This window comes from Crocodylus siamensis, chromosome 4 (genome assembly GCF_052110815.1).
Source record: "Crocodylus siamensis isolate JL-2025a chromosome 4, ASM5211081v1, whole genome shotgun sequence".
Classification (NCBI taxonomy): domain Eukaryota; kingdom Metazoa; phylum Chordata; order Crocodylia; family Crocodylidae; genus Crocodylus; species Crocodylus siamensis.
The window spans coordinates 139389765-139407340 of record NC_143398.1 but is presented as its reverse complement, the minus strand read 5'-3'; the positions used below and the strand labels follow the sequence as shown (position 1 = coordinate 139407340).

At 42.6% G+C, this 17576-nt stretch overlaps 1 protein-coding gene across 5 annotated transcripts in view; it reads left to right on the top strand.

Moving 5' to 3' along the window:
- The window catches only part of TSPAN9 (tetraspanin 9), a 290042-nt gene that overhangs the window by 256946 nt on the left and 15520 nt on the right, over positions 1-17576 (top strand). For all 5 annotated transcript variants that reach the window (XM_090043919.1, XM_090043918.1, XM_090043920.1 and 2 more), the window contains one exon: positions 15120-15311. In XM_090043919.1, coding sequence (XP_089900045.1) covers positions 15120-15311 — 192 coding nt within the window. The remainder of the gene's footprint in view (positions 1-15119; positions 15312-17576) is intronic.

The following is a 17576-nucleotide window of genomic DNA, read 5'->3' as shown; positions in this document are numbered from 1 at the left end:
ACCATCTTTTTTGGCCTCAGGAAGCTTGTCTTAGTAGTCAGCCTACATCTTTCCTTTCTTAATTTAATTCCATTAAGTCCTATTTATACCACACATAAAACATTACTCACGGATTTTGCTGTTTTTATCTTCAAAAAATGTAGTATTGTTGTGTCTTTCCCCCAGCCTTAGTAATCATCACTTAATCACTTTCTGCATAATTAGTTCTTTTAATCTTTTCCCCCATGTGTCTTCTCTGAACTATACTATGTGGTATATAAAAAAAATCACAGTAATGTTGTGGTTCCCAAACTGCATGTTGTCCTCCAGTAATGCTGTGGTTCCAAACTATATGCTGCTGTCCCAAAATTGTGGATAGAAGACTACTTTCTCTTTCTTCCGTGCCTGTATATGCTGCTCAAAATCACATTGCACTTTTTTGGAAGAATATCACATTCCAAGTTCATGTCCAATTCACTGTGTGCTCTCACCCCTTAATATCATTCAGCAAAGGTATAAGCTGGAGTTTTTCTCCCTTGAATCTGATTCTTGTTGATGCTCTGATCTCTCTAGGTCCCTTTTTATTCCTTCTCTGTCCTCACTGGCATTTTAATTATTTAAAATTTATCATCTCTAGATTTCATTAATATGATGTTACTGCCTATTCTAGATAAGTAATGACCATGTGAAATAAGACAACTCCTAACACCGATCAATACGTTTTCCTCCAAGATACCTCATCAGAAATTGATCCATAACCATTTATTACTATTTGTTTAGCCATTAAGCACTCTTCAGCTCTTATCAAAATCAATTTAAATGGTTTGATTCAGATTTTGGGAAACACTCTATCAAGTTCTTAACGAAAATCTAAATACACAGGGTATTATGTCCAACCAAGTTATTTTTGTCTGCTTTGAGTCCCAGTTCTGCAAAAGGTTTTTTCACAGTATGGTTTCCTTTGCTCTTTGAGCCATCCCTTTGTTGAAAACACTGTTTAAACCTTATTCCTTGAATTGTTAAAAGTAGAAGCTCTGTCATGTTGCACCCATCTACACTGATATCCCATTTGTGATTCGCCTGGCCACATTACAACTTTCCACCATACCATGGTGGTGGAAGGCAGATTCCCACGGTTACCCTCAACTGGCAAGTGCAAAGAATCAAATTTTTCAAACAGATTCCCCAACTAACAATGTCAGTTGCTAGCTGGGAATGAGGGAGGGGGCTCAAGGCATGAGTATACATTCATTAATGCGCTTTAGGTAAATGCGTCCCCCCGCCCCCTCAGCAAACTAGAAAGAACATACTCATTCTGACACCAGGTTGAAATTCAGCTTTTTCTTCCCTGGGCAGGACAGAGTTTCCTGTCTCTATGTGTACTGCCCATGCAGGGGAAGGTGAACATCAAGACAGAAGCTGGATTAAATAGGGTAGAATCTGCACTCGGTTATCCTCACCCATTGTTTCATAGTTTCATAGTAGCTAGGGTCAGGAGGGACCTGATCAGAACATCTAGCCTGACCCCCTGCCACAGGCAGGAATGAATGCTGGGTTCACAAGACCCCAGACAGGTGATCATCCAACCTCCTCTTGAATTTGGCCAAGGTAGGGGCAAGGACCACTTCCCTAGGAAGTTGGTTCCAGATTCTGGCTACCCTAACTGTAAAATAGTGCCTCCTGATCTCTAACCTAAACCTATTCTCCATCAGCTTATTACCATTGTTTCTCATCACCCCAGGTGGTGCTGGGGAGAAAAGGGCTCTTCCTATTTGCTGTTGCTCTCCCCTGATGAGTTTGTAGGCAGTCACCAGGTCCCCCCTCAGCCTCCTGTTGCCGAGGCTGAACAGGTTCAGGTCTCTCTTCAGTCTGTCCTCATAAGGCCTGTCCTGCTGCTGTCTCACCAAGCGGGCGGCCCTCCTCTGAACCTTCTCCAGGCTGGCCACATCCCTTTTAAAGTGCGGTGCACAGTACTGGACGCAGTGCTCCAATTGCAGCCTGAACAAAGTCGCATAGAGGGGAAGTATCACCTCTCTGGACTGGCTTGAGATGCATCTTTGGATGCATGACAAGGTATGGCTGGGCTTGCTGGCTGCGGTCTGGCATTGACAGCTCATGTTCATCTTGGAGTCAGTAATGACTCCAGGATCCCTTTCTGCCTCTGTGCTTTCAAGAGGGGAACTCTCCAGCCTGTATGTGTGCTATGGATTCCTTCTCCCAAGGTGCAGCACCCTGCATTTGTCTAGATTGAACCCCATCCTATTCTCATCTGCCCACTTTTGTAGTCTCTCTAAATCTAGTTGCAGCCTCTCTCTCCTTTCAAGTGTGTCCACCTCACCCCACAGCTTAGTGTCATCAGCAAACTTGGGCAATGTGCTTTCCACCCCCTCATCCAAGTTGCTGATGAAGATGTTAAACAGTGCAGGCCCAAGCACTGCTCACATCTCTCCAGGTTGAGTACAGCCCATCTACCACTACTCTCTGGGTGCGCCCCATCAGCCAATTTTTTACCCATCCAACTGTGTAGGCATCAATGCCACAGTTGCCTAATTTATTGATGAGAATGGGGTGAGAGACAGTGTCAAAGGCCTTCTTAAAGTCTAGAAAGACTACGTCCACGGTGACACCATCGTCCAAGGATTTAGTTACTTGGTCATAAAAGGCAATCAGGTTGGTCAGGCAGGACCTGCCTTTGATAAACCCATGCTGATTGCCTCTGAGCATGACCTCCCCTGCTGGCACAGATGTGCTCCTTGATGATTCTCTCCCAAAATCTTCCCGAGCACCGAGGTGAGACTTATGGGCCTATAGTTACTTGGGTCCTCCTTCCTCCCTTTCTTAAAAATTGGGACCACATTAGCTAGTTTCCAATCCTTTGACACCTGGCCAGATGACCACAAATGCTCATACAGCTGGGCCAAAGGCTCCACAATGACCCCTGCCAGTCCCTCAACACCCTTGGGTGGAGAGCATCTGGACCTGCAGATTTAAAAATGTCCAGCCCTTCCAGAAGATCACTAACTACATCTGTGCTGTAAATCAACATGGTGTGCTGGGGTTGACTTTTTGCATATGGAGGTGGCGTAAAGTACTCCTTGGCCTCTTTGCTTCAGAAGCTGGGATGCACAGTAACAATGAACTTCAACAACCACTTTAAGATGGACAAGGTCTCTGTTATAGTCCTTCCTATCTTTTCCACTGTTCCCCAGGACCATATAAAAGTTAGGAATGGAAGAATAGCAGTGATGCTGTTTATGCTTTTCTGGCTATGACTCTCAGGCCCGATTAGCCTAGCAATAGACCTTCCAATGCCTCTTCCCAACAGAGGGGATCTCCTATTGTAAAAACCAGTCCTCCATCCATCACCAGACAGGCTCAAGGTAGAACTTGATTGAAGTAATTATCACTCATGCATCCTAGAAAGAAGTCAACAAATGTAGTTTATTTCACTGACTGAAGCTTAGTCCATAGTTTAATTAGCACATTAAGCAATTGAAACATAGACTTAAATTATTCCCAGGAGCCCACTAATGTGGTTATATGAGAGTGTCCAGGCAAAAGGTCAAGTCTCTGTAAATGTTATCAGCATGTTCAAGAAGATGAGGTTTGGTACAAACCCTCATGTTAAATGCCTCCATAGGGCATTTTCCTGATACTAGTTCTGACAGGTTATAGTAAATAATCCCCATTCTGGTACTTACAGGATTGTTTCAACTGAGTCTCTGTAGCAGAAGACATTGTACTTCCTGATCGTACTTCCTATCTATTAAAGAAGACTTTCTGATAGCTCTTCTCTTCTGTCAGGTGAATTAAGGATGTTGGAAGCTTCTTTGTACTTTTAATGAACACAGGAATTCTCACAGGTGCCTCAAGAGTAATTGCTAAACTGAGTCCAGGAAATGTTCTTGTTTAAAGCATTCAAAGACTGGAGGCAGGGGGTCATGTCACCTATAATGCAGGGTGGCTGGATGAATCCTATACATATGTTCATCCAGTTCTATATATTGAGAGCCTAATGTTAGCTAATGCCAGTTTTGGCAGAAGTCTTTTCCACATCTGTATATGCAAGTGAAGATGAAAGGTACACAATTTACCTTATTTTGGATGCCCATATTTAAAGGATGATCCTACTTCCCATCCTGGAGGCACATTGGTGTGCAGCTCATGTAGCTCCGAATGGTATGGAAAACCCAAAAAATGTATCTTCCCCTTGGTGTGCAACACGGGCCGCAGGTCTATCCCATCCTGGAGATAAAAGAATCTTCCAACTGACAGCCAAAGATTCAGATTTGGTTTGCTAGGGGAAAATATCTCTATTCTCTGAAATAAGATGAACTGGACACATCTACACATGACACCACATTGCTGCAGCAATGCATTATAGCAACATAGCATCCACAGGCAAGAACCGTGATGCCACAGCACCATCACCCTGTTATAGTGCGTTGTCACTCCGATGTAGTGCCTAAAAATAACTGCGTGGTGTGCATGATACAATACGAACTGTTACCGCGCCATCACTTAGTACTTCCAAAAGTCCTTTTGGAAGTACTAAATGATGGCACAGTAACAACAGTGCCATAGCAGCACATGTAGACACTAAGGTTGTACAAAGCTTCGGTAGCCAATTAGATTCAGAGGAGATTTGGCCTGATTCAGTGGCCGAATCTCCAAATCCAAATCGAATTGGGAGACCCATTTAAAGGTCTAAATCGAATCAGAAGCCTCCAAATCAGTTTGGAGAGATTCAGTGATTCGGAAGGCTTGCAGCAAACAGAAACTGAGAATAGGGAGGAGGATGGGGTGATCTTCCATATATGGAAAAGGCTGAAGGGTGGAGGGGAGACTGCTCTTATACTGACATCTGTAGCTGGCCAGTAACTGTGATCTTTCTCTGAGTTCCCTTCCAATCACAGTGTTCTGGGGGAGGGATGTAGAAACAACATATAAAGCTGTGTCTGAGAAGTTTGAGGTACGCTTTCAAAGAAACCCCTGCACCTATCTTCTTGAAACTTGGCAGGCTTCGTGCACTCAGAAGGGGCTACCATCCCTGCTCTTTTCATCTGAATCTGCATAAAATGACAAATTTATAGGTATTTTAGTGATTCCCTATTATAGTCTGTGGCTGAATCTCTGAATCTGACTTGGCCGAATCGAATCAGGACAGTGATTTGAATCACCTAATCGAATCAGTGTCCTTCTGAATTGGCCAAATCCAAATTGAATACTTGCTGCTTTGCACAGGCCTAGTAGACATTCCCACTGTTGAGATCCTTTCTTGTCACTCTAAGAAAATAATCTTTGAAGGAAACCAAGATAAACTTTCCTTATTTTTGCTTTATTTCTGTGGAAAGCAGGTTACCAGTAGGTCCTGCAAGCTCTGGCTGACTCTCAGGAACGGAAAAGACTGTACTAATACAGACATTCTTGAAGATGTATGCTCACCAGTATCTAGTGGCGCATACCAGATGGTTGTTCAGAATCTTGCAGACCATCTCCCAGTTGGATAATTGATCATATCTGAGGCATTCGCTAGATTTTTTTAACTGATTGAAAGGTCCCTTCTTTTAATGTTCTGACTTTCTAATTAAAAAAAACAACCCAGGAAGCTGGCCCTGCTGGTTTGAAATGTCCATCAAAACCAAAGTCAGATATGCCTGTGTTACTAAAGGTCTTCTGCACTGACCCTTACCTCTGCTTTTCTATCCACCAGTTCACTCTTCCTTTTGCCACCTGTCCCTTTGATTGTTTCATTCCCTTGAAGACTGTAAGTAGGCAATTCCCAGCATTTTTTCAGAGTTTCATCAGTGCTTCCTATGGTATCTCTTTTCCTAATGCCTGAAGAGAGAGATGGGAAGGGAGGGAGAACATCATTCTGTGCTCTGTATGTGGGCCACAGATGGCCTGAGGTGTGTTCTTCAAGGTGGAGTTATGCAACACTGGTGGCTTTCTTTAAGTATTTGCTTTCTGTACATCAGTGTCCTATTCTAAACCTTCTCTTAGGCTCATCAGGTCTCCCTGTATTTCATCTATAGTAGAATATATGATGTTAAAAGAAAAAAGCTCTCTTCCCTCCTCTTCCTTGTAGCAGTGTTTTTTCCCCCCACAATCATTTGTTCACCACCTTCCACAGACATCTATCCAGTGTGTGTAGTCTTGTTTTTTCTCTAGGCAGCATCCTTATGAGTGAGCTATCAGATTTAAGTTCCCTAATATTTCTGGATGATTTCAGATATTTCTGAATTCAACTTCAAGAGGAGAAACTTGTTTTCTTGTATATCCTCTCTTCTTTGTGCAGCAAAAGGAATGTGGCGTACATTCTGCATTGGGTATTTCTGGTTCCTTTGCGTCTGACTCCTATATTTCTACTGATGGCACCTTATTCTGTTAGTATATTTTTACCACATCTGAGCTTCTTACTCTCTTTTACTCATGACTTGTTTGCCGCTTGGTAATTTTGGGGGTGTTATCTGATTCCAGGAAACATGAAATGTCATTATCTTTATCTTAACATGCAAACCTAGAAATCTTGTGATTAGTAATGAAATTATCCAGCCTCTCGTGGAAATTACAACCTTGTTACTTGACATGGATGGTTTCATGTGGCAAAGAGTTCCTCAAGTTACCCAGATTTTACATGAAGCTAAATGTACAGCACATTACTTACCAAGCATCCCCTTGTTTTATCAAGGTAGAAGAGAAGAGCTGATCAGTTTTCTCTCTGATCTCTGGAGTTGTGAATGCTTCATTCACATCTCTTGCAATAATTTCTCCTAGACTAGATAATCCTGTACAAAAACTCCCTTCATCCAGTGCATCAGTTCTTGGCATACCTCTAACCATCTGTGTTGCTTTCCTCTAGGCTTTTTAATCATTATTCGGTCTTGTTTAAGGTAAAGCCACCAAATGTGGAGACAGTGCTCCATTGTTGGGGGACAAATCATTGTATTCTTGTCTGTGTCTTTCTTCCATTATTAAATACAGCCAGATAACCTGTATATTTCTATGACTGCTGTGTCACAATGTGAAAGACTTCTCATTGAGTTTGTCTGTAAGGATTCATGTTTTTTCCCCCCACAAGATGAGGGAATTGCATTACATGCAGCTCAAGTAAGGCTTCCTTTAGGATATTATATTTGCTTGTGGGCATCACGGCATCAGTGGATTGCTTACACACTGTGGAGAATTCAGGCAAAAGTAGCCAAATTATTAGGGTTCTGGAGAAGGGAGAACTTCTGAGGGGAGGTTAAAGAAAGAAAAAAGGGGGAAAAAGCTCCTAAGTATGTGCCATCTAGACTGAGCAAATGATGTGGGGTGAGGGGCAAAGGTGGAGGGACCAGGGAAGGAGGAAGAGAGAGAAAGAGCACAAAAGAAATAAAACTTTCCTGCAAGTACTTGAAGCTTAGAAACACCAGGGAGGGAGGAGGTTTGTAATGTGGCCTACGGGCTTATCATGTGGGATAATGAGAAAAGGTGCATTTAAGAGAAAATAGCAGGAAGAAAAAATCCAGGGAGATTTATTAGACTATAGAACAGTCTCCTGGGGCAATGGTGGAAGCACTGTGGCTTGAATAATTAAAGACTGCATAGAATATAATCAATAATCATATACTGAGAGTGGGCTTGACAAGATGACTTAGTACATGCACTGGTACAAGCTGGGGGCTGACTGGCTAAGCAGCAGTTCTATGGAAAAGGGCTTAGGGGTTACAGCGAACAGTACGCTGAATATGAGCCAACATTGTGCCATTGTTGCGAAGGAGGCTAACAGCATACTGAGCTGTATTAGTGGGAGCATTCCCAGCAGATCAAGGGAAGTGATTATTCCCCTCTGTTCAGCACTGGTGAGACCACATCTGGAGTCCTGTGTCTAGTTTTGTGCCTCCAACTACAGAAAGGATGTGGACAAATTGAAGAGAGTCTAGCAGAGGACAGTGAAAATAGAGGGTTGGGGCACATGACTTCTGAGGAGAGGCTGAGGGAACTGGGCTGCTTTAATCTAGAGAAGAGAAGACTGAGAGGGGATTTAATAGCAGCTTTCAACTGTCTGAAGGGGGGTTCCAAACAGGATAGAGTTGGACTGGTCTCAGTGGTGGCAGATGACAAATCAAGGAGAAATGGTCTCAAGTTGCAGCAAGGGAAGTTTAAGTTAGATATTAGAAAGCAAAAACCTTCTCACTAGGAGGGTAGTAAAGTACTGGAAGAGGTTACCCAGAAAGGCTGTGGAATCTCCATCCCTGAAGATTTTTAAGACTGGGCTAGACAAAGCCTTGGCTAGGATGATTTAGTTGGGGCTGGTCCTGCTTTGATAGGGGATTAGACTAGATCACCTCCTGATGTCCCTTCAAACCCAAATTTTTTATGATTCTATGACCTTCTCCATTCAACTTCTACAGTACTGCTGTGTAAAAGGGAAGGACACAGGATCTCACAAGAAATATAAATATTTCCTCTCCTCTCATACATTTTCACTAGGGAAACTCAATTGAGAGGTGAAAGTTTTAGAGGGGGCTGTCTTATTCGCATAATACTTGGTTGGGGTGGTTGGATTCGGCTGTCAGTGATGATGGTGAGAGTCCAAATCTGTTGAGTTATTTGGGATCTGGAGCAAAATTTGGCCTGTGCTATAAGGTGAGAACATAAATCTTCAGCATCAGCAATATGGATTTTCAACAGAATGATTAATGATGTGAAAACTGAGATGATCACATAAAATCAAAGCAGTTCTATAGAAAGGAAAAATAAGATTTAGTTTGTTGGAACTTTAATGAGAACAGGCTTCTTTCTATTCAGTGCAGAATGCCACCTTGTGGAAGTTACCATTTCTCTCATTAACATATCTTTGGCCTCTCTGTCTGCTTTCTCTCTTCAGTCAAGTCAGATAATTGTATTAAAACAGGTTGGTGTTGAGTTTTAAATACTATTTCTTTCACTGGATATTGCATGCTCTGAAGTTTCATTTCTGGGTACTGTGTGTATATCAACCTATTGGATTGCAATATGAGATGTCAAGTAAAAAAGCTGTAAAGTAACAAGTAAAAGAAATTTTCTTTTGCATAGAAACTAGTCAAGCCTGTGAAATTGACCACTACAGCTCATCAAAACTAATACCATGGTAGATTGAAAAATGCTCGGTAATTTTAGCCGTGCTACTAATGCTTACAGTTATGAAGCTGCAAACAGAGAGAATCATAACGAAATTGCATGCTTCAGTGAGAACCTGATTGCTGCAATGGTCAGGAAAGAATTATCTAAACGTACAAGGCCAGTGAATTTGTCCTTCTCAGCACTGTTAGGTAATGGCCACTGCCAGAGGGAATACCAGATTTAGAAGGGATGGTTGTCTAGCCTGATATTACACCTCTTGTGTTTCATGTTGTAAATGATTCCTCTCCCTGTTGCTTCAATCCTCACCGTTTGAGTCCAGTTGCTGTCTTCATGATGTATTCTTCTGGTCTGTGTTGGAATGGTATGGGTGTTTCATTTGTCCCCGGGGTTTTTATTTCAAATGTCATGTCTCAAATATCAACTCTTTTTTTCTAAGCCAGAGCAGCCAAACAAGATCTCAGGCAGGCCATATTTGGTTCGCAGGTGACTTCTTACATCTCAAAGCAAGGTGATTTGGTCACATATACTCCAGCATTTCAGTGCTTATTACTGTTCATGCCTGTCCCCTCTGGAAGTGGTTGCAGTCCTTCTGATTAGAAGACCCATCACCTCCCAGACCCCTGAACGGTTTAGCTGCTCTATCACCTCCATTTTTCTCCCAGTAGGTGCATCTACATGTGCAACTGATGCAGACAAATAAACTCCGGAGCTTAGTGCTCCAGAGTTTTTTGCTCCTGGCTGCTCCCCTATTTCCACGTGCTGTGGGGCAGGTGGCTAGGGTGTAGTTTGTCTCAGCAGGGGAGCTGCTGTCCAGCTAGCCCCTCGCTGAAGCACCCTGTGCCCCAGCTAGCTGGAGCATTGTCTACATGTGTGTTGCTACCCATGAAAAAACTCCACAGCAGGGCAGTACTTGCATTTTACAAGACTACCTTACTGCGGAGCTAGTTTTGTCTGTCTTAACAGGGGTGCATTAGGGCTGTGCAAAATTTCACCGGCTGTTTCCTTCCAACACTGTTTCGACCAATTTTGAGATTGAAACAGCAAAATCAGAATGAAACAAAGGCCATCAAAATAGCCTCAAAACAAAACGAGGCTGGTTGAAACATTTTGAAAGTCAAAATGTTTCAGCCATAGGCTGGGGATGGGAAGTCAGTCCAGCTGGGCTGACTTCCCATCCCCAGCACAAGATCTGGCAGAGGGTGGTGAGGCAGCCCAGCTGGGCTGCTTACCTGTCCCCCACTCTACATCGGCAAGTTTGAGTAATTCCTGCAGCCCTCTTCACAGTCATTTTCCTCTTTTGAACTCACCTGTGCCATGAATCTTGTCAGCTTCCCCCTCCCCGCCCCTTCCTCTCCTTCCCCGTCCCGTTCTCCCCTTCCCCCCATGAAACTAATGCTGGCTGGAGTTTTTCTCCTCCTTCCATGTGCTCTCCATCCCACCCTAGCATCTCATTCTAAGGTCTTCTATCTTCTCCAATTGGTCTATTCCCTCATCTGCTTCCCTCCTACCATCTCTCCTTACTTAGTATCCCTGTCACCCCTGCTTTCTCCCTTGTTTTTCTCCCTTGTGTTTCCTTCAGTCCATGTATCCACTATGAGGCATCTTATCCCCAGTTTGAAATAAAGCTTTCCTTCAACCCCAGTATGATCCTCTAGCTTCCTGATACTGTCTTTCTTCCCTACCACACACACCTTTTTCTTGATAATGTGACTCTCCTTTCCATTCTCTTTGCCTATACTTCTTATTCTCTAGTTATCTTCTATGTGCCTGAGGCTTTCATGATTCTTTTGCCTCCCTGGCATCTTCCTGCATAGTCAACTCCTGCACACATCTCCTGTGTAGGTTGCCTATGCTCTCCTCTGCCATGCCTGTTGGCTTCCCTTAAGCCAGGGGTATCAAACTCCCCCAGGCCGGATCTGGACTGCAGGGCTTCTAATGGGCTGGATCCAGCCTGGGCCATGGGGGCAGCTTCTGTGGCCACTGCGACAGTGGCACAGGGTCCAGCAGCCGTGGGCTTTTTAGGGGCAGCAAGGGGTCCAGTGATCATGGGAGGAGACCAGTGGCCCAAGTGGATCTGGGGAAAAGGTGTGGGATGACCATGCTCAATGAGGTCAAAGGGCTTCAAATTCTGTGGCGGGCCATGCCCCCCAACACCCAGTGGTCCTGTGGTAGCCCAGTAGCCTTGATAGAGCAGCCACGGGCCACGTGTTTGATACCCTTGCCCTAGCCCTTTGTCCTTGGTCCTCACTTCCTCCCTGATCTAGGCAGCCTTATACTCCTTCCCCCAATGCCTTGGGTGGTGTCCTCTGTGCTGATGAATCCTAACTTTACAGCCAGTTTCTGAAATGTGTTTAACTACCAAGATGATTTCTAAGCTTAATGCAGAATGTGACCATCTTGGCAGTAAGTGAACCCAGGGGAGGAAATTGCTAACAACCATGTTGCTTGTCTTAGTGTTGATATCAGGCTTTGAAAAAAAAAACTTTGCTGTATATTATTTTATATATATACCACTCCTCTTATTTTACTATATAAAATAGTATATATATATATAAATATATTATATATAAAAATATATATAATATATTTATGTTTATATATATATATATATATATATATATAAAAAATAGTAAAGAGGAGTGGTTTAGCTATTTTATATATACATAATAGGAGTGATTTAATTATTATGAAAAAGCACACAGGAAACCACTGGGCCATGTGTTGCCATTGGCTTAAACTATATCACTTTTTAGCCACATGAGACCCCTAAAGTGTAGAATTGCTAATTATAATTCAAACCTTAGGCACATTTTGCACGGTGCAAGTTACTTCTTACCCAGTGAGCTCACAGGCTTTTGGCCTGAACAAATGGCTGCAGTTCTCATCTAACAATCACAGCAGCTGGGCCATGGAACAGATTCCTGTGAGAGATGGCTGAGGCACCATAACTGCAGAGGTTCGAGGGCGGAATAGATGAGACCTTTACTGGGAATGATATAGTGGATAGTTCTATAAACTGCCAAGAGGATCAACCCGAAGTGGTTTTGTGCTGGTCCTGTAGGAGAACTTGAGAAGATTTGTGTTTCACTTTATTCCCTTCTCTCTCGTATTCTGTGTTTGCCATGCTGTCATACCCCAAAAGAAGGTGACAAATCATTTAAAACCTGGTACTCAGGAAACAGGATGATATTTGGACAATCACAAGAGAATTCAGAAGCCAGCAGCATATTTGACATTGTTCATGCAAGCCTGGGGTGAGGAATTGAGTTATTTTCAGACCACTTAAAGGGACACTAAAAGCACACTTGCTCTTGATACAGTACCCTTTCAGTGATATACCCTAAAGATGTTTTAAAACTTTTTAAAGTTGATTTTCCCCTGCTCTACTACTCATAGGGAACACAGAAGTAACACCACCACGCATACTTGCCCTATCACGGTAGAATCTTAGAGTTGGACAGAATCTCAAAGGTTATCAAGTCCAACCCCCTGCAAAGATACAGGGTGGCTGTTCCTAAGCCATCCCAGACAAATGACCTCCAGTTTCTTCTTCAATGAAGGAGATTTTACAACTTCCCTGGGCAGCTTTTTTCATTGTCCAACTGTTCTTACAATGAGGAAGTTTTCTTTGAGATTTAAACTAAATCTTTTTTGTCCTTTCTACTTCTTGTCTTTCTTTGCAGAACCCACGTATCAGCTTCTTCCTCATTACTGCTTTGGTATTGCTGTTACCCTATTTGCAGAGTAGGTAGAAAAGGCATGACTCTGCAGATACCTCTTGCTTTAGAAACATGTGCAAGTGCTGATTGGGGCAGCTCCAGAGTGGGTGCAGTGGCATGGTTGCATCCCCCTTTTGCTGTATGATACATGATCTTTCAGAACAGGGTCTTCCTGGCTCCAGAGCCCAGGAGTGAGGGCTGCCACCACTGCTCATCCCCTTTCTCTTGTGGTTGAATTCAGGAGGGGTGTGGGGGCGGGGGGCAGTGGAGGAGAAGGGTGAACAGCAACAGCGCTCATCCCCTGAGCTCCAGAACCACACCAAAGCAGGGGCTCCAGCCAGACCCCAGTGCAGCCAGCTCACTGCTTACTGTGCATATGCAGCATAGCTGAAGTTGGGGACCGCACTCCCATTGCCCTGTTCCCAGCTCCACTGGTCCACTAAGGTTGATAGCAGTCCTAGGGCACAGGGTGAGATACAGACCTTACCATCCAGCAAACAAAGAAACAGACTAGCTACAAACATGCAAAAGAAACTGGGGAAAAATAGGCAGAAAATAGCAACACATGCAGTAGTAACAATTTATTTTTCTCTTCTCTTTCAACTGGGTAGTCTTCTTAAGTGTGGCATGTAATCAGGAGGCTAAGTAATTCTCAGTACCTCATCTCATTTCTGAATATCTAGTCTATTTATTCCATATTCATCACTGAGCTCTGTGAATGCTGATGTTACTGTCTCAAATGTAAAGTTGGATTAAAATAAACAAGTGTTTTCTATGGATTTCTGTGTTTTGAATGTAACACGTTTGAAAAGGTAGATGAAGGGGAGAGAAAGGACTGTAGGTTTTGCTCCTCTAAGTAGCTCTTCCCAGCTCACCAGTATATCTTGCAACACCTATTCCTGCTGCAGATATTTTCCCCCAACTTGTGTTATCCACACGAACAATGTTTTCTCTAATCCAAAGAACCTGAAACAGCTTTGCTCTGGACCTCCTGCAACTCCGTTCCTGAAACGCAGGTGGAATTAAACTCTTTGTCTAGCAAAGCCACTTAGATTAGTGAGGCTATTTGCATGGCTCAAATTAATTAATCAGATTTTTTTTTGCATTGTGCTAGATCAGCACTTTGCAGGATTGAGCCCCAGCTTAGCACAGGTATTAACTACCGAGGTGGTTCTTGAGTTGATGTTGGCAAGTAGCAGGAATGTGCAGGTTGCATATGGTCAGTAAGTCCAGCCTTCAGAGGATGGGTGGGGAGGGAACTCTTTTAATAGTTAATACAGTTTTGGTACCTTGCTGTAGCTGACAGATAAACACCAATCCTGCTAGTTCAACAATGTAATGAACATTTAGGATGTTTTCCTTCTGCAATGATCAGAGATTGATTTGCATCATATCACTTCTAAGGATTTGGAGGTGGGTTGGGCAAGTGAGCAGCTCCCTTTGATCCTGTTCTCTCTCACTGAAGCCAAATGGGAATTTCAACTTTGATTTCAGTGAGAGGACAAAGTACTGCAGAAAGATGCACATGTTTCAATGACCAGCCGCTCTGCTTCTCCATCCGAAATGCACTCAGGGAGACATTTGATGTGAGGGTTTGTGGGCAGCCATTTTCAAAGTGCAATAAAATAACTGTGTCTATTATATCCACAGTAAAATTACTATTGTTACACTATCAGCTTCCTGAGCACTTGGAGATGGCTGCTGTATCCAGACACGCTCAGTGGGTGGGATGAAGAGGCTCATTTCCTGAACCTGACATAAAAATTGTTTAAAAAGTGAAAAACAAAGACTCCCCAAATATCTATTAATTAACAGCTTTATGTTTTCCATGGAATTAATCAGATTTCTGTTCCTGGAACAAATTATTCCAAGTTTGGCCTCAGAAGTCACTCACTGAAGAATCTGATTTTTGAGGCATAAAACACAGGAGGCAATTGTGATGTCACACAGGCCTATGTAGCAGGACCAGACACTGGGGAGAAGGGGAGACAGAAATCTCTCCCTGGGCCAGGAATGTGGCTGCACATCTATGCAGAGGCAATAGTGGGGCTTGCTCATTATTTCTTTAAAAAGAGGATGCTCTGCATGGTGTGTGCTTTGAGCTATAACCTGGCATCAAACAACACTGTGGGTAAGCAAATTTAATTCCATTTTCTTTTAGAACCAAAAAATGTGTCTTTTAGAACCAAAAAATGAGTGTTACCATGGATCACTTAAAGAGTTTTATTACCTAAGAAATTCTTCCTTCCTCACAAACTGACATAAGTGGCATTTTTACATTTCTAACACTGAAATCTCTCCCTCTCCCGGCAGTTATGTGGTTGTGGACTCTTGGGCGTGGGGATATGGCTATCAGTGTCGCAAGGAAACTTTGCCACGTTCTCTCCCAGCTTCCCATCCCTTTCCGCTGCCAACCTCGTCATCGCCATTGGTACAATCATCATGGTGACCGGCTTCCTCGGGTGCCTGGGTGCTATCAAGGAAAACAAGTGCCTCCTTTTGAGTGTAAGTCACCAATATTGAACTTTTATATGGGGACTAAACTGTGCTTCACTCCTTATTTTAAAAAGGGCTGTTTGGAAGACCCTGTAAAATTTACTAAAGAATGACATGTTGACAGCTGGTTAAGTCAGCATCTGGAATTCTGTAGCAGGGGTTGTTTCACAAACTCTATTGGGCGTTCAAAAGATGCTGTAAGTGGGATATTGCTGTTATGTAGTAAATTATGTCACTGCTTGGTTTATTGAAAGGACATCAGGTAAAGGTCCATCCAAGCCCAATGGCCCACTCAACTAGGGTGATTAGGGCCTACCAGTTTCTTAGGCAGCAGCCCACAAGGGAAGTGATGTGACCAGCATCACGTCTGCATGCTTTTAAGTCTCCAGGCTGAATGACCAGGCACTTATATATAGCAAGGTCAACAGGGGGCAGCCTTTGGCTAGAGTCCAGAGCAAGGCTTGATTGAACTCACAAGTCTGGAGTTGTAACAAGATCCCTTAACCAGTTTTCCTCTGTGCCCATGAAAGGACAATGCTGGTATATTTATTTAGATTTATCAACTGCTTCCTTCTCTGTCCATTACATTAAGTTCAATATGAAATACATATCAGGAACCATTCCCAAAGGACAGCTAAGCCTAGCCAGCTTTCAAATCAGCAGTCTGCCTCTGGATTTCTGTCTCTATTAGAAGAATCGTTGTAGAAAAGTTAGATCATCCTAGAAAAGTTGAGTAGTAGATTATTGACATTTATTGATGCCCTGGAAAAAGAAACCCTTGTGCCTCAAAAAGGAACCATTCTGGATTCCAGCAGACTCTTCCCTGAGGTTACGTACCGGCAGAATCTGACCTCAGATTGTTCTGGGCTCTGGTGTATCTAACCTCTGAGTGAATTCCAGAGACAAAAGCCCTTCACTGAAAATGCTTTGCCAGCATACCATTTCTGGTTAAACCAAGGGAATTGAGATTCATTTTGCTGATTGGAAGTGTAGTATTGCTCCGGGAGGAAAAAGAGAGTCTTTTGAAGAAGCCAGAGTCCAAGTCATTTAAGGTTCATCAGTCAGTGGGACTCAGTCGTATATTATCATATGAACATGCAAATACAATTTAATTAAGATAAATTATTTTTTTTAAAAGAAAGGAAGTTTTACTGTTTTGCTTTATCATCACCTCACATTAAAACTGGTAGAGGGGAACAGAAGAGGATGAGCAGTGGATCTAATTGTCCTTGTTTAGGCTTGTTATTTGTTTTTTTTATTTTGTTTAGCTCATATGCTACATATACTATAGGCAGGTTCATTTTACCCACCAGTTCTATGACCAACACAATGCTGTTGCTTATGTTTCCCATCCCATGCTGCATGAAAATTTTGGTTATTAGAAACATTATTAGATTTGGTCTAATAAAAGATATCATATCTACCACTCAGTTGGTCTAATAAAATATATCACACCTACCCAAAGAAGCTTGCCTGCCTATGTCCTTAGACCAACACAGCTACAACCAAAAATCCAGCATGAAAATATTGAAGTTTTTACTAACTCCCCTATTGTTGAAATCAAAATAAATCAAAAACAAACAAAAAATTTCTATCCATACTAGGTTTTATGGAAAATGTCAGTATTTGACTAAGATCTTTGCTGTTGTCCTATTAAAAGTTTAAAGGGCCTCAGGTGTAACAAAGGGATTTACATACTCATGTGACTATATTGCTGGTACACTAGAGACCTCTAGTGGTCACAAAAAGTAGTGAAAAAATGCTGGAGTTTATAATGGGGGAAGAAAACCCTAATTGGTTGAATGTGTTCACTGAAAACACAAGATATGAAAAGGACTTCAACATCCTGGTTTTAAAAGCTGCAAATTAATAAAGCAGTGACACCAAGAAATAATCAATACAATTAAAGCTTATCTTCTGGGAAGTTGTTCTTGTACCAGGTGGAATTTATCTTTGATTCTGTACTTGCTTTGCTCAATAAACCAAGGCAAATGCTGGCTGATTTCTGGAGCCAGGTCCCACTGAACCTCAAGGGCAAGAGGTAAAACCAGTGTGACATGGCCAATGCAAAAAAAAGGCTTTCTTCTAGCGCTTAGCAGAATGAAGATTGACAATAGGATACAGTCCCAGCTCTCATGAGTATTTGGGCTCTGAAATCTAATGAAAATAGAAAGACCAGAGAAATACAAGATTTGCAGAAGTTGTGAAAATTGAATGATTATTCACGTGCTTTCATAATTAGAAATTAATTTGCATATCATGTGGCAGGTTTGG